General features: G+C 39.0%; 1 protein-coding gene across 1 annotated transcript in view; it reads right to left on the reverse strand.

Moving 5' to 3' along the window:
* Nucleotides 1-5,827: 5,827 nt before the first annotated feature.
* The window catches only part of MRPS28 (mitochondrial ribosomal protein S28), a 107,306-nt gene continuing 95,229 nt past the window's right edge, over nt 5,828-17,904 (reverse strand). Inside the window, exon 4 of the mRNA XM_006168941.1 lies at nt 5,828-6,106. Coding sequence (XP_006169003.1) covers nt 5,938-6,106 — 169 coding nt within the window. The 3' untranslated portion in view covers nt 5,828-5,937. The remainder of the gene's footprint in view (nt 6,107-17,904) is intronic.

Consider the following 17,904-nt stretch of genomic DNA (forward strand, 5'->3'; position numbering starts at 1 on the left):
ACATCTAACAGGCTCTTTCTGTCACTCTCACTCTTTAGCTGGCTCTGAGGAAGCAGGGTGCCATGCTGAGAAGGCTCACATGGCAGGGAACTGAAGGTGACTTATGGCCAACAGCTATAGAAAGCACTGCAGTTCCCAGCCTAATAGCATGAAAGGAACCAAATCATGCATAAGCTTGGAAGTGAATTCTTCCCCAGTCAAACCTTCAGATGAGACCTGAGCCCTGACTGACAACTTGAGTGATGCCTGAGACAGACCTGGCTCAGAGGACCTAGTTAAGGTACAATCCCGACTCACAGAAACTATGAGGTAATAAATATGTGTTGCCTAAACTGCTGAATTTTGGAGATAATTTGTTACTTAGCAATAGATAATTACTTAACAGAAGATAATTAGTACATCTAATGTACAATGGTGGTCCAGGGGCAGGAACTGCAATTAATATTCCTACTTGAAGAGGTGAAAAATAGGCATATAGCCATCACTGGCCATAAGTTAGCCTTAGCCATTAGCTAAGGGTGTAGGAATTCCTATTATTAACTAGCTAGGTCCCTCCACCCTAAGGTAGGGATGTTCCTTGATTAGACTTCCATTCTGTTTCATTCCGGTAGCTCTTAAGTCCATCTTCCTCTGTTGTTCTTGGCTCACCCTTCCTGTTCCTTCTGTCTTGTGAAAAGAACACTGGAGAATATATTGTCAGCTGAGCCCTTATTCAGACCCTTCTTGCCTGTAGAAAGTTGAGGTCCATGACATCTTTCTACATCTTAGTCTCAAGTTTCTTTTTGTCTTGTCTGGAAGCACTTTTGTCAATATGTGTGTCTTAAAACATTGTGGCTTTCTCTTTGTTTGATTCCAGTCAACTTTATATAACAAGACACACCTGCACTTCTTTTTGAGTTAAGCTTTTCTCTCTCTAGACTTAATTATGTCTGCTTTGGGCACATTCAGGCTTCCGTAGGTTTCTGCCTGTAAGATTTCTGAGTGTTCTTTGGTCTGTCTGTAGAAACACCTTCATTATTTCAAAAGTCTTTTTTTTTTTTTTTTTTTTGTTTTTACTAATAGGGTGTGTGAGCTTGCTGGAGAGACAGAAAGTGAGAAAGCAAACCCCCAGGGGGATGGTCACACTGCAATTCCTTCTCTTCCAGTCTCCTCTTGGGTTTTGAACACACATGCATACATGATGCTCAGCCTGAGTTTTAAGCTATTGGGTCCAGGACTCAACCAGTCAAACATATGGGAGTTCAACAATGTAACCATTACACCATTTACTGGTCCCAAGAAGTCTTAGTAACAGATGCTATGGCTATATTCTAAAAATTGATCTTTATTCCAAGGTCATGTCTGACTGACATTATTTATATTTCATGTTTACCTGAGTTGCACATTAACAGCCACAATATTGGTTTCATACACTTTACTGATTTTATTTTTTGTAGTTCCTTATTAAATGCAACCTATATTTTCAACATTCTGCCTCAAAACTTCTTGCTCAAATTAGTTAACTAGATATATTTTTTGTCTTCCTCATTACTTCAAGTGACAGTTTTACCAAATGTTTTGCTACTACAGGCAACTAATTTTCCATTTTTCTTTTTTAGAATTATTTAATTTTATTTACATTTTTTTTTTCCCAAAGAGATTTTCACAGTAGGGTGCATACACTTGCCAGAGAGACAGAAAGCAAGAAATAACCCCCTGGGGGGAATGGCCATGCCACACACAATGGGGAGAGGGCCATGGTGCAATCCCTTCTCCATTCTTCTCTCAGGATTTTAGGCACACACACACACACACACACACACACACACACACACACTCATTCAGCATGAGTTTGAAGCTGCCAGTTCCACAACTCAAACCGTGGTCGGCCATGTGGGAGTTCAATGACATAACTACTATGCCACCTGCTGTTCCCATATTTATCACTGGTTTTAAATCTGCGTTAGGGCACATGCACTTACCAGTGAGACAGAGAGAAGAGGGAATGTGAGAAAGCAAGTTACCAGATCCAGGACTTGAATCACAGTTGACCACATGGGAGTCCAGCACCTTAATTACCATGCCACTTGCTGACCCCAGTTGACTATTTTTCTAACTTCCTATAACAATTTGTTGCCCACCATCCAATTCCAGTACCAATGCCACTCATGGGTATTAATTTTTGTATCAGTCAGCTATTGCTGTTTAACAAATAGCCACAAAAATGTCAACTGTTTAAAAATAAACACTTATAATGCCAAAATAAACACTTATAATGTAAAAGATAAACACTTACACTAATAAACACTTTGGTCTACAGGTCTGTATCAACTCTGCTTCAGACTGTGGGTCCACTGGGCTTATTTTTCTTTAGTCTGAGGGTCTGGGCAAGAAAGCAATTTCAAATTTGAAAGCGTACTTTAGCCAGTGTTCATACCATAGCGACTTAAATCCTATTGAACAAAGCAAGTCACATGGCTAGATGCAAAGTCAAGGGGTAGAAAAATATATTTCACCATCATGAGATCATGTTGAGAGTATTACAATATTACTATATTAAGATCCTGGCCTATATGGTTTATATAGTCTTTTCTAGTTTTTTTTTATTATTTTTTTTTTGAGAGGTTTTTGAGAGGTTTTTGCTATAGGGTGTGTGCGATCGCCAGACAGACAGAGAGAGACAGAGAGAGAGAAAGCAAGAAATCACCCCCCGGGGGGATGGTCACACCACAATCCTTTCTCCTCCATTCTCCTCTTGGGATCTTGGGCACACACGCACACGCGCCCAGTGTGAGTTTAAGCCACCGGGTCTGGGACTCGAACCGCGGTTGACTATGTGGGAGTCCAGCAACATGGCCATTACACTAACTGCAGGTCCCCTTGTTTCTAGTTTTTGAAACATCATGGAAATAGAATATCTACATGGTTAGGGGTAAATCAACAAATGTAGAAAGAGGCCAGTTCTGTTCGGCAAGCACTGAGGTAGTTCTATATTTCACCAAGTATATGAAAGAAGAGCAGAGAAGGCAGGGGGCAGTAGGAGGATGCTACACAATTAACCAGCATTCCAGAATTAACCTATCATTTATTATGAGATATCATATTTTTGTGTGCCATTGTTGCTTAGGCCAGACAGATTCATTCAACTGTAGGATCAAAAATATATTCCAGTACACCAGTGTTCATATCAGCATTACACATAATAGCCAGAAGATGGAAACAACCCAATCAATGTCCATCAATAAATGAATGGAAGGGCCAACAGGTGGCATAATGGTTAGGGTGCTGGACTCCCACAGGGCTAACCACAATTTGAGTTCCAGAACCTGCAGCTTGAAAATTACACTGGGTACGTGTGTGTGCATGCCCAGAATCCTAATGGGAGAAGGGAGAAGAAGCGGTTGCAACATAGTCAGCCCCTCTGAAGGGTGATTTCTCAGTACTTCCCCTATCTCTGAATCTCTCTCTTCCTCCTTTCTGGCAAGTGCACATGCCCTATGACAAAAAATTAAAAAAAAAATAGATGAATGGATAAACAATACTGTATATACATATAATAGAATATTATTCGGCCTTAAAAAGAAATGAATTCCTTATGTATGCTACAACATGGATAAACTTTGATTTTATTATGTATGTTTTACAATTTAAACAACTATTTGGCTTTATTATTTCATAGAATAAATGATATATATTCTAAAGCTAAATACAAATAATTAGGATAATCTAAACCACTATACCTCTCTACCATAATGGATCATTAAAGAGTTGACCATTTTAGGAATTACCTCTTAAGCCAAATAAAAATGGAAAGGGCTGAGACTCACATCTATAGTTTAAAAGAATCAAACTTCTACAAAGACAAGATAACCCTAGGGGGAGTGAAAAATCACTCGTAAGTTCGTATTGTTGTTCAGAAAACCAGGAAACAAATCAGAACCGTATGCGCCTTTATATGCCAGCACTTGTACATTTGGAAATTGTGGTAGCCCTAGGAATGCACGGTTCAGACATTCTCCTTTTCAGAGAGACTGGCTCACTTTGTAGGCAGCCTCCAGCTGTTGTACCTTGGGAATCCTCAACAGCGTTCAAGCTGAGGTGAGGGAGGCTTCCTGGACATTTCCAGTAACTGAGCTTGGGAGAAGCAGGGATGGGACACTTCTGGTTAATATGGACTTCTGATGGGCAATCGTTGCCCTGGCTATCACCATTAACCTGGCCAAGAATTTCCTGAGCTACACTCCAGTCTGGACTCTTTGTACGAAACCATCCCTTCCTCCTTCACAGGTGTCAGACTGGCATGCTCCAGGCTCTCCTTCATCTACTCCTGCTCTCTCTCTCCTTTATCCTTCACAGGCACTTTTACCAGAACTGCACGTTCAATCCTGTCTTGGTGTCTGCTTCTTGGAGGACCTGAGATGACACAGAAACATCATTAGATAGATTCTATCTGGCTGACATGATGAAATGTTTAAGAGTATTGACTTAATTTAAATACTTGCCTTACTTTAATAATTATTAAGTAAATGAAGATTGTTATCCAGAAACTGATTCTCTAGGTTAGTTCAACCTGGCTGACTTGAATTAGGTGACTGGGTTTGGGAACTGATTTCTCTAGGCTGAATTTCAGCTAGAGTCCAGTGGATATTTTCACCAAAGCTGCACCAAAATAAAGAAGTAAATCAATAAATAATAGAGGACAGGAAACTGGAGATAACACAGTTGCAAATGGAATTCATAGTCAAAGCATCAGGAGGTGTAAGGCCTCTGAGCCAGGTTGGGAAACAGGTCCCTAAGTTGACATCATCCCTCTTACATGTGTTGGATGTTAGTTTTCCAGAGCTGCCCTAATATATTATCACAGATTGGATGGGTTAAAACAATTAAAATTCCTTTTCTCAGTTCAAGAAGCCAAGAGTCTTAATTCAAGGGGTCAACTGTGTGGATCCCTTCATGGGGACTGAGAGAGAGGACCTGTTCCATCCATCTGCCCTAGCTTCTAGTAGTTGCCAACAATCTTAGTGGGGGCATAATTATAATCTCAGCTTCCATCATCACATGGGATGTCATACCATAATCCCTTCTTTTCCATTCTTCTCTCAGGATTTTGGGCGTGCACGCACACGTGCACACACACACACACACACACACATGAGTGATTTTTCAAGCTGCAGAGTCTGGGATGATGTTGCAGGCTTCAGAGTCTGGGACTCTAATGTGGTCGCTTCAGCACCTTAATAACCATGCCACCTGCTGGCCCTAATACACTATATATTTTGCATATGCTCTTTGGCTTAAGATAAGGTTGTATTGTGATAAACCCATAGTAAATAAAAAATGCACTTACTACACCTCACCTACCGACCATGACAGCTTAGTTTAGTTTACCTTGAACATACTCAAAACACTTACATTAGCCTTCAGTTGGGCAAAATCACCCAACATGAAGCAAATTTGATAATAAAGTGTTGAATATCTCATGTACTTTATTGAATATTATACTGAAAGTGGAAAACAGAATGGCTGTCTGGGTACTCAAAGAATAGTTTCTACAGGGTGAGTACTCCTTTTGAGTACACCATGAAGTAAAAATCTGTAAGTTAAATGATCACAAACTGAGGACCTGCTGTACTTATTTACCGTCTGCTTTCTCCAGGCGAAGTTAAGTGCCATGAGGCAAGTGATTTTGTCTAATTTGTCTGGTGCTGTTTAGATCAGTGCTATGTACAGAGAGCACTCGTTTATTGAATGACAGAATTTCTCAATATGGTTCACAGTCAAAGGAAAAAAACAGATTAAAGAAAAGAGAAGGGAATATACAGCTAAAGAAAACTCTAACAAATAAGAGTTGTAATTATAGCATTCATTTATTACATCTTCAATCATTTATTCACAATGTTCTCACTGCATGAATATCTGGGTTCAACAAAGAGAGTAAACGCACTGAGCAAAGTTCCTTCACTTCTCATGATGTTCCTCTTTTGCTTTGGAGTCTTTACCCTCCTGGAGTCCTAAGAGAACCGCATCAGCCTCTAGTATGGTTGTGTCTGTTGTTGCTCCTAGGAACCTCGATGTGAGTTCGAGATCTAATAGCCGCAGCCGGACTCTGGTTCCTTTCTGGTATTTCCTAGACAGTTAAAAAAAAAATCCATTAATTCTGCATATCATTAACATGAACAACTAGCTTAGAATGAAACCAAATTCAAATTATGATTTATGTTGGCTCAAGATGAAGAAGTTAACATAGGTATCTGAAGAAATAGTTGTATTTGACATAAAAGTAACTTAGTTATATTGGAATTTTCATCATAAAGTTGTCTTTAGAGTTTTTATAAACACAATAAAAGTACATTCCATACTGCAATCTTAAAAAAGTCAGTTCTTAAAACTGGGATTTATTTTAATATGTCATTTATTTTTAAAATAAGAGAAAAAGATTTTTCAGATACACTATTTTCTCTTAAAATCTTTTAAAGTAGATTCTTTTTTGTTAATTTCTGCTTTAAAGTAAAGTAATTTACAAAAGCAAAATGGAAAAAAAGTCTAAGTGCAAACTAACTATTTATAATGAACTGTATTGTTACTAAGATGTAATGTCATTTGAATGAACCTGGAGGGAGGACAATATGTCAAGGAAAATAAGCCAGGTGAAAAGACAAATACCACATGATCTCACTTACATGGCAAATCTAAAAAGGCTGAACTCATAGAATGGTAGTCACCGGGCTGGGGAGGTGTTGGTCAAAGGATACAAGATTTCAGTTAGATGGCAGGAATAATTTCAAGAGATCTACTGTATAGCATGGTGATGACAGTTGATAAGAATGTGCTATATAATTGAAAATTGTTTTTAAAAAGGGTTTTTAAGTGTTTTCATTACAAAAAATTTTTAAGTGACGTATGTTAGGTTGATTTAATCATTTCACAATGTATGCATATTTCAAAATAGGCTGTATACAATGAATATATACAATTTTTACTTGTTGATTAAAAAAACTAGGTAAAAAATGAAATGCCAGCCATAACATACATGGTGATTCACTCTGATCAATAAAATACTCAAGTATTTTATAATACCAAATGAACTCCAATATTCATTTGCTTTTCTTCCTTGATCATTATTTTAAAAGTTAACAACAGTATAGAAAAGCAAAACTGAAAATATTGCGACTGACTGAAAACTGTAAATCTTCAACGATCTAAATATATATCAAACACTCCAAGGTAATTTTAAAATACTTTTACATAAACAGAAAATGAAGAAACAAATTTCATTAAAAAAGTTACTGAAAAATAATTTTGGTGGACAATATAATGAATAATCTCCACTAAATGTCTGACCAGGTAGTCTAAAGAAATTTTTAAATAGTCCAGTAAGTAAACATTTAGACTATTCAGCTTTTTAAAAAAGCTATTTTCTTTTTTTAACTATGTAAAGAAACTTTTGTAATAGAACTTTTGTAAAATCTGGAAGATAATGAAGTCACAATTTTCTAGTGTTTCTATATAAATATTTACATAAACGTAACGTGTATATCTGACAAACTAGATCATATTTTCTGTCTTTGTTTAAAAATTTAAGGCAACATCCTAGGATACTAAGGCAGAGATTTATATTCTTAAAAAACATAAATTACAGGACAAGTTCCAAATGAATTAATCATTGGGATTATGAGATTTGTTCAAAGACAAGGTAAAGCTGAACATTATTGGTATGTTACTTGCAGCTAGAACATGGTTTTTTGCTTTGTTTTGTTTTTTAGGTTTTGATATAGGGCATTTGTGCTCACCAGACAGAGAGAGCAAGAGAGAGAGGGAGAGAGAGAGAGAGAGAAAGTGAGAAATCATCCCCCAGGGGAATGGCCATGCTGCAATCCCTTCTCCTCTACCATCTTGGGAATTTGGGCAGACAGGCACACACACACGACTGGCATAAACTTCAAGCCACCAGGTCTGGGACACTAACCATGCAGCTGGCCATGTGGGATCCAGCGCCTTAATCTCCATGCCACCTGCTGGACTGCTATACCATGTTTTAATGGATTTTTTCCATTCGTCCTCACAGCATGACTTAGTGACTCATTCAATCAGATTTGATTTGTGTCACTCTTCTTCTTTCCTCTTCCCAGCACCATTCAATTAGCTATCAAGTTCTGTCCTATTTTTGTTTAAAGACAGGGTCTTGCTCTATTGCACCTTCCTGCCTCGGTCTCCCAGTTCAGACCATAGCACATGTCACTGCACCCAGCCTTTAGAATGAACCAGGAATGGAACCTGGGTCTCCCACGTGGTTCCAGCTTGTGGAGTACATGTCTCAGTAGCACACCCCACCATAGCTGGGTCAGGTTTTGTTTTGTTTTGAAGTTTATTTCTTCCATGAGCAAGATAGTGTGAGAGACAATGGAATCCTGACTCCATGGTCCACCTCAACCCCAGCCAGCCTCAGATCACAGGCATGACTGTGCCTGGTGTACTCGGGGAGGTCTTCAAACTCTATCCTGGAACCTTCCTACGTGGGTCAGCCTCATGGAGCACTGTGTTTTACTAATGCACCACCATCTAGCCTTAAGTTTTGTTCATATTTGAACACAAATACTTCTTGAAATTAGTCCTTCAAGTATCATCACCTATAGCTAAAGCTCAAGGCATGACATGACCTTGGAGCTCACTTCTCACAGTGGCTCCCAGGCTTCGCACACTTAAGTAAAAATGGCTGTGTCCATTCCCACATACATCTATTCCTCTGTAGTTCTGATTCTGTGGCCAGCATTCAATCCTATTGATTCTTAAGTATCAATGAGATGAAGCTCTTCCCCATTTCTCTTGTGAGGAGTCATTAATTCCCATGGAGGAAAGTGATTTGTTAGCCACCAACTTGGATGCAATTCTGAGCCCAGCTACTGTCTAGCTGGGTAGCTTGCTCTGCCCAAACCACAATTTTTCCATCTATAAGATCCTAACCACTTTGCAAATTTGCTGTGAAGATCAAATAGAGTATGTTTTAAAAAACACACAGCACTGGGACAAGCAGTTAATGTAATGGCTATGTCGCTGGACTCCCATGTAGTCAACCGCGGTTCAAGTCCTGGACCTGGTGGCTTAAACTCACGCCGGGCGCGTGTGCATGTGTGCCCAAGATCCCGAGACGTGAATGGAGGAGAAGGGATTGCGGTGTGGCCATCCCCTCTGAAGGGTGATTTCCTGCTTTCTATCTCTCCATCTCTCTCTGTCTTTCTGGCGAGCGCACATACACAATAAGAAAAAAACTCTCCAAAAAAAAAAGAAAAAAAACACACACAGCACAATGAGTGCAAATGTTAGTGCAATGCCCTTACTTGCACTGGTTATGTGTGTAAATTTCTGATTTCTAAACAGGCTGAATGCTCGCCAAACACAGGCACTATGTTGTATTTATCTCTGGATCATTCCAGGGTCAACAGAGCAGGTACTCAACTGTCTACCAATAGATTATCATGATACTAGTTGATAAAAGCCACCAGGTCATCAATTATCTAGTATCTCTATTTTCTTGACTTTAGCAGCTGTGTGGACTGGTATATTTACTTAACTTTGCTGAACTTTGCTTGGCACAGTGCCTGGATACAGTGGTTAATAGATATTGTTCCTTCTCTTCTTCCTTTGTTCAAACTTATTGACCTATTTCTTTTTACTTTTTTACTTATTTTGGGGAATATTGCTCATAAGGGATCTGTAAACTATGATTAGGGGAACCCTTTTTTTTTTTAATTTTAAATGGAGCTAGGCCCAGCAGGTGGTGCGGTTAAGGTGGATCCCACATGGCCAACTCTGCAGTTAAGTCCTGGACCTGCAGCTTGAAAAATATGCTAGGCACGTGTGCATGTGCACCCAAAATCCTGAGAGGAGAATGGAGGAGAAGGGACTGCATCATGGCCATCCCCCATGGTGGAGATTTCTTACTTTCCCTCTCTGTCCCTAGCAAGCACACATGCTCTATGGCATAAAGCTTAAAAACAAAGGAATAGGGCTGGGTGTGTCACAAACACTTGAGACAAAAGCTCTGGACAGACACACACTCTGAAAGGAAGATGAACAAATTTATCAGCAGTTGTGAACATCTACACCATAAAGCACAAGGTTTCTCAAATGTATTGGAAATATTCAGGGGGTGTTTTGGGTTGTCTGAAAGACTGGGCTGACGTTTAGCAGAACGTGTGGGCTTCTGTACTGCTCAGAGCTCTTCTCAGTGACAGAGCAGCCCTGCATCTGTGCTAGACATTGATGTGGGTAAAAACCTGTTTATAATTATCTAAGCTTAGAGCTTATGTCTGTTAAAAACACAAAGTTTTTTTAAAGAAATAGTTTTAAGTACAAAAGAAATTGCCAGTAATATGACTGTATGTAAGCTGATGGAAGTCTGTCGTAGTTCAGAACATTAGCAAGAACTGTCCAGTATTTCAGAAGGTCACACTGCCATTTCCTTTTTGTGTTCTGTGACCCCGTGTTAAATGTATCTTCTTTACAGCTTGGTCTCTAGTATATTTTTTCTGTTTGTAGCAGATCAGTCCCTTCCATACCTGCAGTCTAAAAACACATGATTTATGTTCTCACCTTTCAAAGAAATGCACTGATGAGAACTAAAGTAAATATCAGTGCTAAGATATTGCTGCCCAACTTAACTTTCTGTGATGATGGAAGTATTCTCGATAATATAGTTACTGAGCATTTAAGATACGGCAAGTGTGACTGAAGAATCTTTGTTTGTTTTGTTTTTAAGGTTTTTACTATAGGGTGTATGTGCTCACCAGGAAGAGGTAAGAGAGAGACAGTGAAAGGGAAAGTGAGAAATAACCCCCTGGAGGGATGGCCAGGACACAATTCCTTCTCCATTTTCCTCCTGGGATTTTGGGCATGAATGCACATGCATCTGAGGTGATTTTCAAGCTGCCAGGCCCAGGACTCAAACCACATCAGTCATGGGAACCAGCAGTTAGCGTAATGGCTATGTCGCTGGACTCCCACGTAGTCGACCGCGGTTCGTGTCCCGGACCCGGTGGCTTAAAACTCACGCCGGGCGCGTGTGTGTGCGTACCCAAGATCCCAAGAGGAGAATGGAGGAGAAGGGATTTCGGCGTGACCATCCCCCCTGGGGGGTGATTTCTCGCTTTCTGTCTCTATGTCTCTCTCTGTCTGTCTGGCGAGCGCATGCGCCCTACAGTGAAAATCTCTCCAAAAAAAAAAAAAAAAAAAAAAAAAAAACCACATCAGTCATGTGAGAGTCCAGTGCCTTAATCACCATGCCACCTGCTGGCCCTGAAGAACTACATTTCTAAATTATATTCTAATTATTAATAATTAAAATTTAAAATTTTTTTAGAGGTTTTTGTCATAGGATGCATGTGCTCGCTGGGAAGACAGAGAGAGAGAGAGAGACAGAGACAGTAGGAGGGAAAGTGAGAAATCACACACTGGGGGGGATGGCCATGCCACAATCCCTTCTCCTTCATTCTCCTGGGATCTTGAGTATGCATGCACATGTATCTGGCGTGATTTTCAAGCCACCAGGCCCAGGACTTAAACCGTGGCCGGCCATGTGAGAGTCTAGCAACGTAACCACTACACCATCTGGTGTCCCTCTGAAATTTAAATTTAAGTAGCCATATGACAGTGCAGCTCCAAAAAGAAATATCAAATTGACAATAAAAATAGTAAGCATATTTGTTCTACAATACAGAAATACATATTGTTATAAAAAGACTATTTCACAGGGAAAATAGCACTATGAAAGGCTTATTACAATAAATAACTGCTAGTACTTAGATTGAGCAATGAGATCCAGAGACTCTCTGTTTGCCAACATTAACTCCTCTAATGTTCTATAAATATTGTCATTTTTTGTATTCTTCTTCAAATTGGTCTGATGTACTAGATACAGCAAATGAACTGTTTTATTGGGTATTTAAGGGTTAAACTTAAGCTCTCTGTATAGATAGCTTCTTCCACGTTATAGTAGAAAATTTATGGTAGATGGAAACAAAGCCACTGGCCTAATTATACACAGTGGTATAAGGGATTTCACAGATTTTTTATTCCTTTTCCTTTTCTTAAGTTTTTAATTACCTGTGACCTCCTGCAAGAACAGTAAACTTAATCCCTTTAGGTGTGCTAAGAATTTACTACTTTATGTTGTCTTTTATAACATCTTTCCTCTGAAATAAAACGTAAGCCATGTTGCTGCCACCCAACTCATTATTTAAATTAATAATTTAATTAATTTTCTATTAGGAAAAATGGATACTTTCAGTACTAACAAATAACTAATTAAATTATTAGAAAAATAATTCCAATTTTCCATGTAATTGTATATGTCTATTTTTTTTAATTTCCAATGTTCCATGTCTATTTTATATGTCTTTTTTTTTTTTTTAATTAATTTGCCAGAGGGCACTTGCCAGAGAGAGACAGAGAGAAAAATAAAGGGAAAGTGAGAAAGTAGCCCTCCTGGGGAACGGTCATGTCATAATCCCTTCTTCATTTCTCCTTTTGGGATTTTGGGCACACATGCACACATGCCCCATGTGTGTTACTAGGTCCGAGACCCAAACTGCACAGTCAGCCATGTAGGAGCCAGCCATCTTAGCCACCACACCACTGGCAGGCCCTGCTTTTATTTATTTATTTATTTATGGTAAAGAAAAAAGAAAAAAAAAACCTACCAGACACAAGTTTTTTGTAAGTCTTACACAGAATAGTGCTGTTCTGAAAGGGCACACTCAGAATGAAAATAACCTGTGTTTTTACGGTTTCCTTTTCCTTTCCTTCCTTCAAGCGCTCCTCTGCTGAGTGCTCTTTGTGAACTCCAGTCTAAATGGGTTTGCTCTCGGCCTCACCAGGCCTGCAGTCCTCCACTGCCCACTCTCAGCCATGTGCTGCGGTAAACGAGCCTGCATGTCTGGGCTGTGTAGGAAAAGGGTAATTAAATCTGGTTCTGCATTTCTGCACTGAGGACATGGTTTACAGATTTTCCTTTGGAGAGGTTTTTGACATTCTTTCCACAGACATTCTTTAACATCTGTCAGTGCATGCTACTGATGGTTCTCATAGACTTAAAATAGAGAATCTCTCTGACTGGTTCTTTGATATAAACATATTTAATAATACAAAGCCGGCAAATATAAGGCTTGGATTGAACCTCGGTATCCAAAGAGAATATTGTGAGGAATTCTGACTTTGCTTGTCAAATTAGCTGTCTTGCTATAATCATGATTCTCAAAGGTTTTAAAAATAGTTCTTTTGAAATCATACCATCTATGTTTTCATTCCAGCAAGTTAAATTATTTTAAAATTTTTTACTTTCTTGTGATTCCCTTATTTAAAGTTTTAAGACCATAGAGGCAACTTTTTCTTTTCTTCTTCTTTCAAGAGAAAGATTAAAATGCTTCAAGTGATTTAATTAACACAAATTTGTTCTTCCTAATTTGCACAAATGCCCAGTCATGCTGATCTTTATGTCAAACCAGCAGTCATGGCGGTGTGTGTATGTGTGTGAGCATGTGGGATTGTGTGTGCTTTGTTCTTTATAGAAACTGTCAGGGCCTAATTTCCTCATTGTTAAAAAGCACAGTGCTAGAAATGATTTCATTCTACTTCCATACAAGTTTAAGTGTTTGGAACCTGATATAGTGTAAAATAATAGGAAGTGCAAAACAGGTTAAATATATATACAAAATACAATTTTTTCCTAAAGAATTATTTCATTTGACGTTATTTATTATTTATTTATTTATTTATTTATTTATTTTAACTTGACCAGAGAGGGACAGAATGAGAAAGAGAGAGGGAAAGTGAGAAAGCATGCCGCCAGGTCTAGGACTCGAACCGCGGTCACCCATGTGAAAGTCCAGCACCCTTAACAACCACGCTACCTGCTGGCCCCCAAAATACAAGAATTTAAGCCTTTTTATTTGCTATTAAAATGCTGTGGTATCCTTGAATCAACAAATGAAGATGCAAAGTACTTGGGGCAGGTCCGATTTGCCCCACTTTTCCAAAGCACCATCCAGTGTTTTCCCGGCCTACGCTGTCCATTGCTTCTTTCTGTTCAGCCCGCAAGATGTCTATTAAAAATGCTCATTTGTTCTTCTCATTCCCTACCTGATCACAAGCATGCAGTATTTCATGACCCGTAATATGCTTCTGTACAATCTGCTGAATAAGTGGCCATTGTGAACACACACCTGTCTGCATTGGTATTGCTCATCACTGTGCCATCTGTACCATACTACCAAGCACAGCAGCTCTGGTTAACAAAATGAAGGTGAAAGAGAACTTATAAACTTATGCTCCTCTCCAGTACCTTTATTTAGCATAAACATGTTAAGTATAGCACAAATCTTAAGTTCTATTGATAATTTATTATCCCAGGTCACTGGAAGATGCAAACTGGAATTAAAAATTAATATATTCATAATTTCCACCACCTGCAATATTAACAAAAGGTCTTTAAAAAATGAATGATTATCACTTTAAAAAAAATTATACAGACTGTGCTTAACAATTAGGCCAAAATACACACTACATATAATGAGGCAACTGGACATCTACATGCCCTTGTGGCAATGAGCAAACGATACTGTTTATAATTCCAAAATGCATTTCCTCAAACAGCAATCATATATAGTAGCTATTGTGAAATTCACTTCACAAAATACATGAGACAACTGAAAGGACAGCTTCATATATGGTTTTATTAAAACACTAAGATAATGTTAAAATGGACAATCTGGTAGCAACCTTTAACATATAGAGAGAAATGACAAGAAAACAAAACTCACTGAAAGCATTCTTCGAGGACTTGAGGCTGAGGAAGGGGAGAATGGAGTTCTGAGATGACTACAATTTACAGGGACAGACTTAATGACTACAAAGAATCAGAGTTGGGAAGCAAAACGCAAGAGCCTATGGAAACTTTTCTACATTTTTCTTGCCTTAAAAAAAGAAAAAAAATTGATGCCTGGAGTCCAATCCAGACCTGCCCCATCAACATTAATACATTGGAGTTGGAAATTCATTTGAGGAAAAGCTCCTCAAATGGGTCTGGTCCCCTTGACCTTGTTCAAAAATCAATGTGTTCAAAGTTATTCTCCAAGTGCTTGTTGTGGCTGAATGTCAAATGATTCAAGACAGTTTAAGTTTTCTTCCAAGAGAGACCGCTCCAACAGCATCGCTATATGACCATCTCTCCCGTCTCAGCGGGGCTCGGCTGGTCCAGATCATGGACACTCACACGCATACATGCTGAATACTTCACGAGGTCCTGGGATGTGACTCAAGGACCTCCCCATGTGGGTCCAGTTGGAGCCTGGCTCTTGATCACGGCAGTTTTGAGCCAAGCTGAATCTTGCTTAATTCAAGCTTTAATTCCCCAAGAACTGCTTGTCCAGGACCAACAGTTAGTGTAATGGCTATGTCGCTGGCCTCCCACGTAGTCGACCGCAGTTTGAGGCCCAGACCCAGCGGTTTAAACTCACGCTGGGCGTGTGTGCGTGCCCAGGATCCTGAGAGGAGAATGGAGGAGAAGAGACTGCACCCTGATTTCTCGCTTTCTGTCTCTCTGTCTTTCTCTGCCTTTCTGGCGAGCAACATGCGCCCTATAGCCAAAAAAAAAAAAAAAAAAAAAAACCCTCAAAAAAAAATGTTTTGACATTAAATAGAGGGTCAAAGATAGAACTACATGTTTTAAACTTCAGAGATGAGAGGAGCAAAACTTTTTTTTTAATTATAAACTTTGAAGAGATTCATATGTATTTTCTTTTTTTAAAAGAATTATTTTATTTAACTTTATTTGTTATTACTATTTTCCAGTTTGATCAGAGAGAGATAAAGAGAAGGAAAGTGAGAAAGTAAGCTGTCAGGTCTAGGGCTTGAACTGCAGTTGCTCATGTGGGAGTTCAGTGCCTTTAATCACCACGCCACCTGCCAGCCCCGAGATTAATATGTATTTTCATTGAAATAAAAAGCTGAATCATTTTTAGTTGGCTATATAAGGTTTACTGCAGTTAAGCTTATATTTTCATAACCAGAAGATGTGAGAGTTTCAAAATCACTTGCACAATGTCAGCGAACCTCACACTCGCTAGCATAACCAAGAGTCAATGTTTAGCCTGACAACTGCTGTGATGCAGATGTCATCTCCTGATTACCTCGCTCCTAAAACATCTGTAATAATGGTTTTCCATGGTGGAACCTCTGTCTGCAGATCCCACCTGACTGCACTTCTGATGAAATTACAGAACGGAGAAGTTCTAAATTCATTTCTCTAACCCATGTTCAGAGGTCTTTTTTTTTTTTTTTCATCTTGTTTCTATTTCAACCAACACCTGTTCAACACCTGTATGAGGTAAGGAGGATACCAAGAACAAGAAAAACTATCCTTTCTTCTCCACTTCCAATCCTCAAAGGCATAAAAGCAGTGGAAAGCCATATTCCACCAAGTCCCTTGGTAGGAAGTAGAACTCGTTAGCAGGTTGGTTCTGGATTTCTGTGTCTTTCAACCAGAAATGAGACTTTATTCAATGCCTTTCTGGAAAACCGAACACTTAAGAAACTGCTATCACAGAAGCCTACATGGGTCGCAAGTCAAAGTACAATTTTTCATAACAGAATCACCCCCATACCACAGATTTGATGCAATCTAGTGTCTGAAACAGCCTCCTCCGTTGGACCAGACCCAGGGTCACTGATAGAACGGAGTAGAAAAGGCAGGACAAAGGGGCACAGAGACTCCTGTCCCATGATGACCTGCCTTATTTTAGGTCGATTTATAAAAGAACAGAGCTTATGTCTAGACACTTAGAGGCCCTATCTAATATTTGTTCCTTATAGCCCAACTCTGGTATATTAACTAAATACTCCAATTTAGGCACTGGGGGTTCAGAAAAATTCTTTGAAATTTAAAATAAAAAAGAAAATCAACTATATAAGATTGGAAAATTAAACGGTTTAAAGGCACCTCATGTAATAAGGTGGTTTTAGATCACTGTAAGCTTCATAAGAGTCAATGATATGGTTTTGTTCTCCCAAAAGTGAATGTAATTTTGGGCTGAGTTAGAAGAATTATATATTTCATACAATAGTGTATATTCCATATAATAATCCCAATTTCTTTTCACTTTTTTTTCTTTTTTTTTTGGAAAGGATTTTGCTACAGTGCGTGTGCGCTCACCAGAGACAGAAAGTGAGAAATCACCCCCCAGGCGGGGTGGCCACGCCGCAATCCCTTCTCCTCCATTCTCCTCTCGGGATCTTGGGCACGCACACACATGCACCCAGTGTGAGTTTAAGCCACTGGGTCGGGGACTCGAACCGTGGTTGACTACATGGGAGTTCAGCAACATAGCCATTACGCTAACTGCTGGTCCCTCTTTTCACTTTTCTGACCACATCTACAATATTGTGATCTACTCCAGGCAATATAATTGGATCATTCATGATTAGAGTTTACCCAGAAGAGGACGGCAAAAGAATCTTGTATTATGTTGAATGAATAACTTAAGGGAAGACAGGTATTTAGCAAGTTGAAAAAAGTAGAAAGAAGACCTTAAACCTATCTGAATTTGAAAAACTTGAATATTAAAAAGGTGACAATTTTTACTTTTTGTTACTATTCTGTCAGCCTCTAAAAAGCAGAAATAAGAAAAATGGGTAGAAGTTGTAGGATGGCAACTCAGTGAATTTCAGCTTGATCTAAGGAAGAACAGAGCTGGCTGGAAAAGGAATTGGTTGTCTTGTGTACTAGTCATGGAAGTCACAGGGAATTTTCAAAATGGATGACCATTGTGGCAATGGTGAAGTCTGAATTCAGTAAGGGCTAAATTAGATGACTTTTAAGATTCCTCCCATTTCTAAAATTGTATAATTCCTTGACTCTAAAATCCTTTTTGTTCT

This window comes from Tupaia chinensis, unplaced genomic scaffold (assembly GCF_000334495.1).
Source record: "Tupaia chinensis unplaced genomic scaffold, TupChi_1.0 Scaffold146445_1, whole genome shotgun sequence".
In the NCBI taxonomy this organism is placed as follows: domain Eukaryota; kingdom Metazoa; phylum Chordata; class Mammalia; order Scandentia; family Tupaiidae; genus Tupaia; species Tupaia belangeri.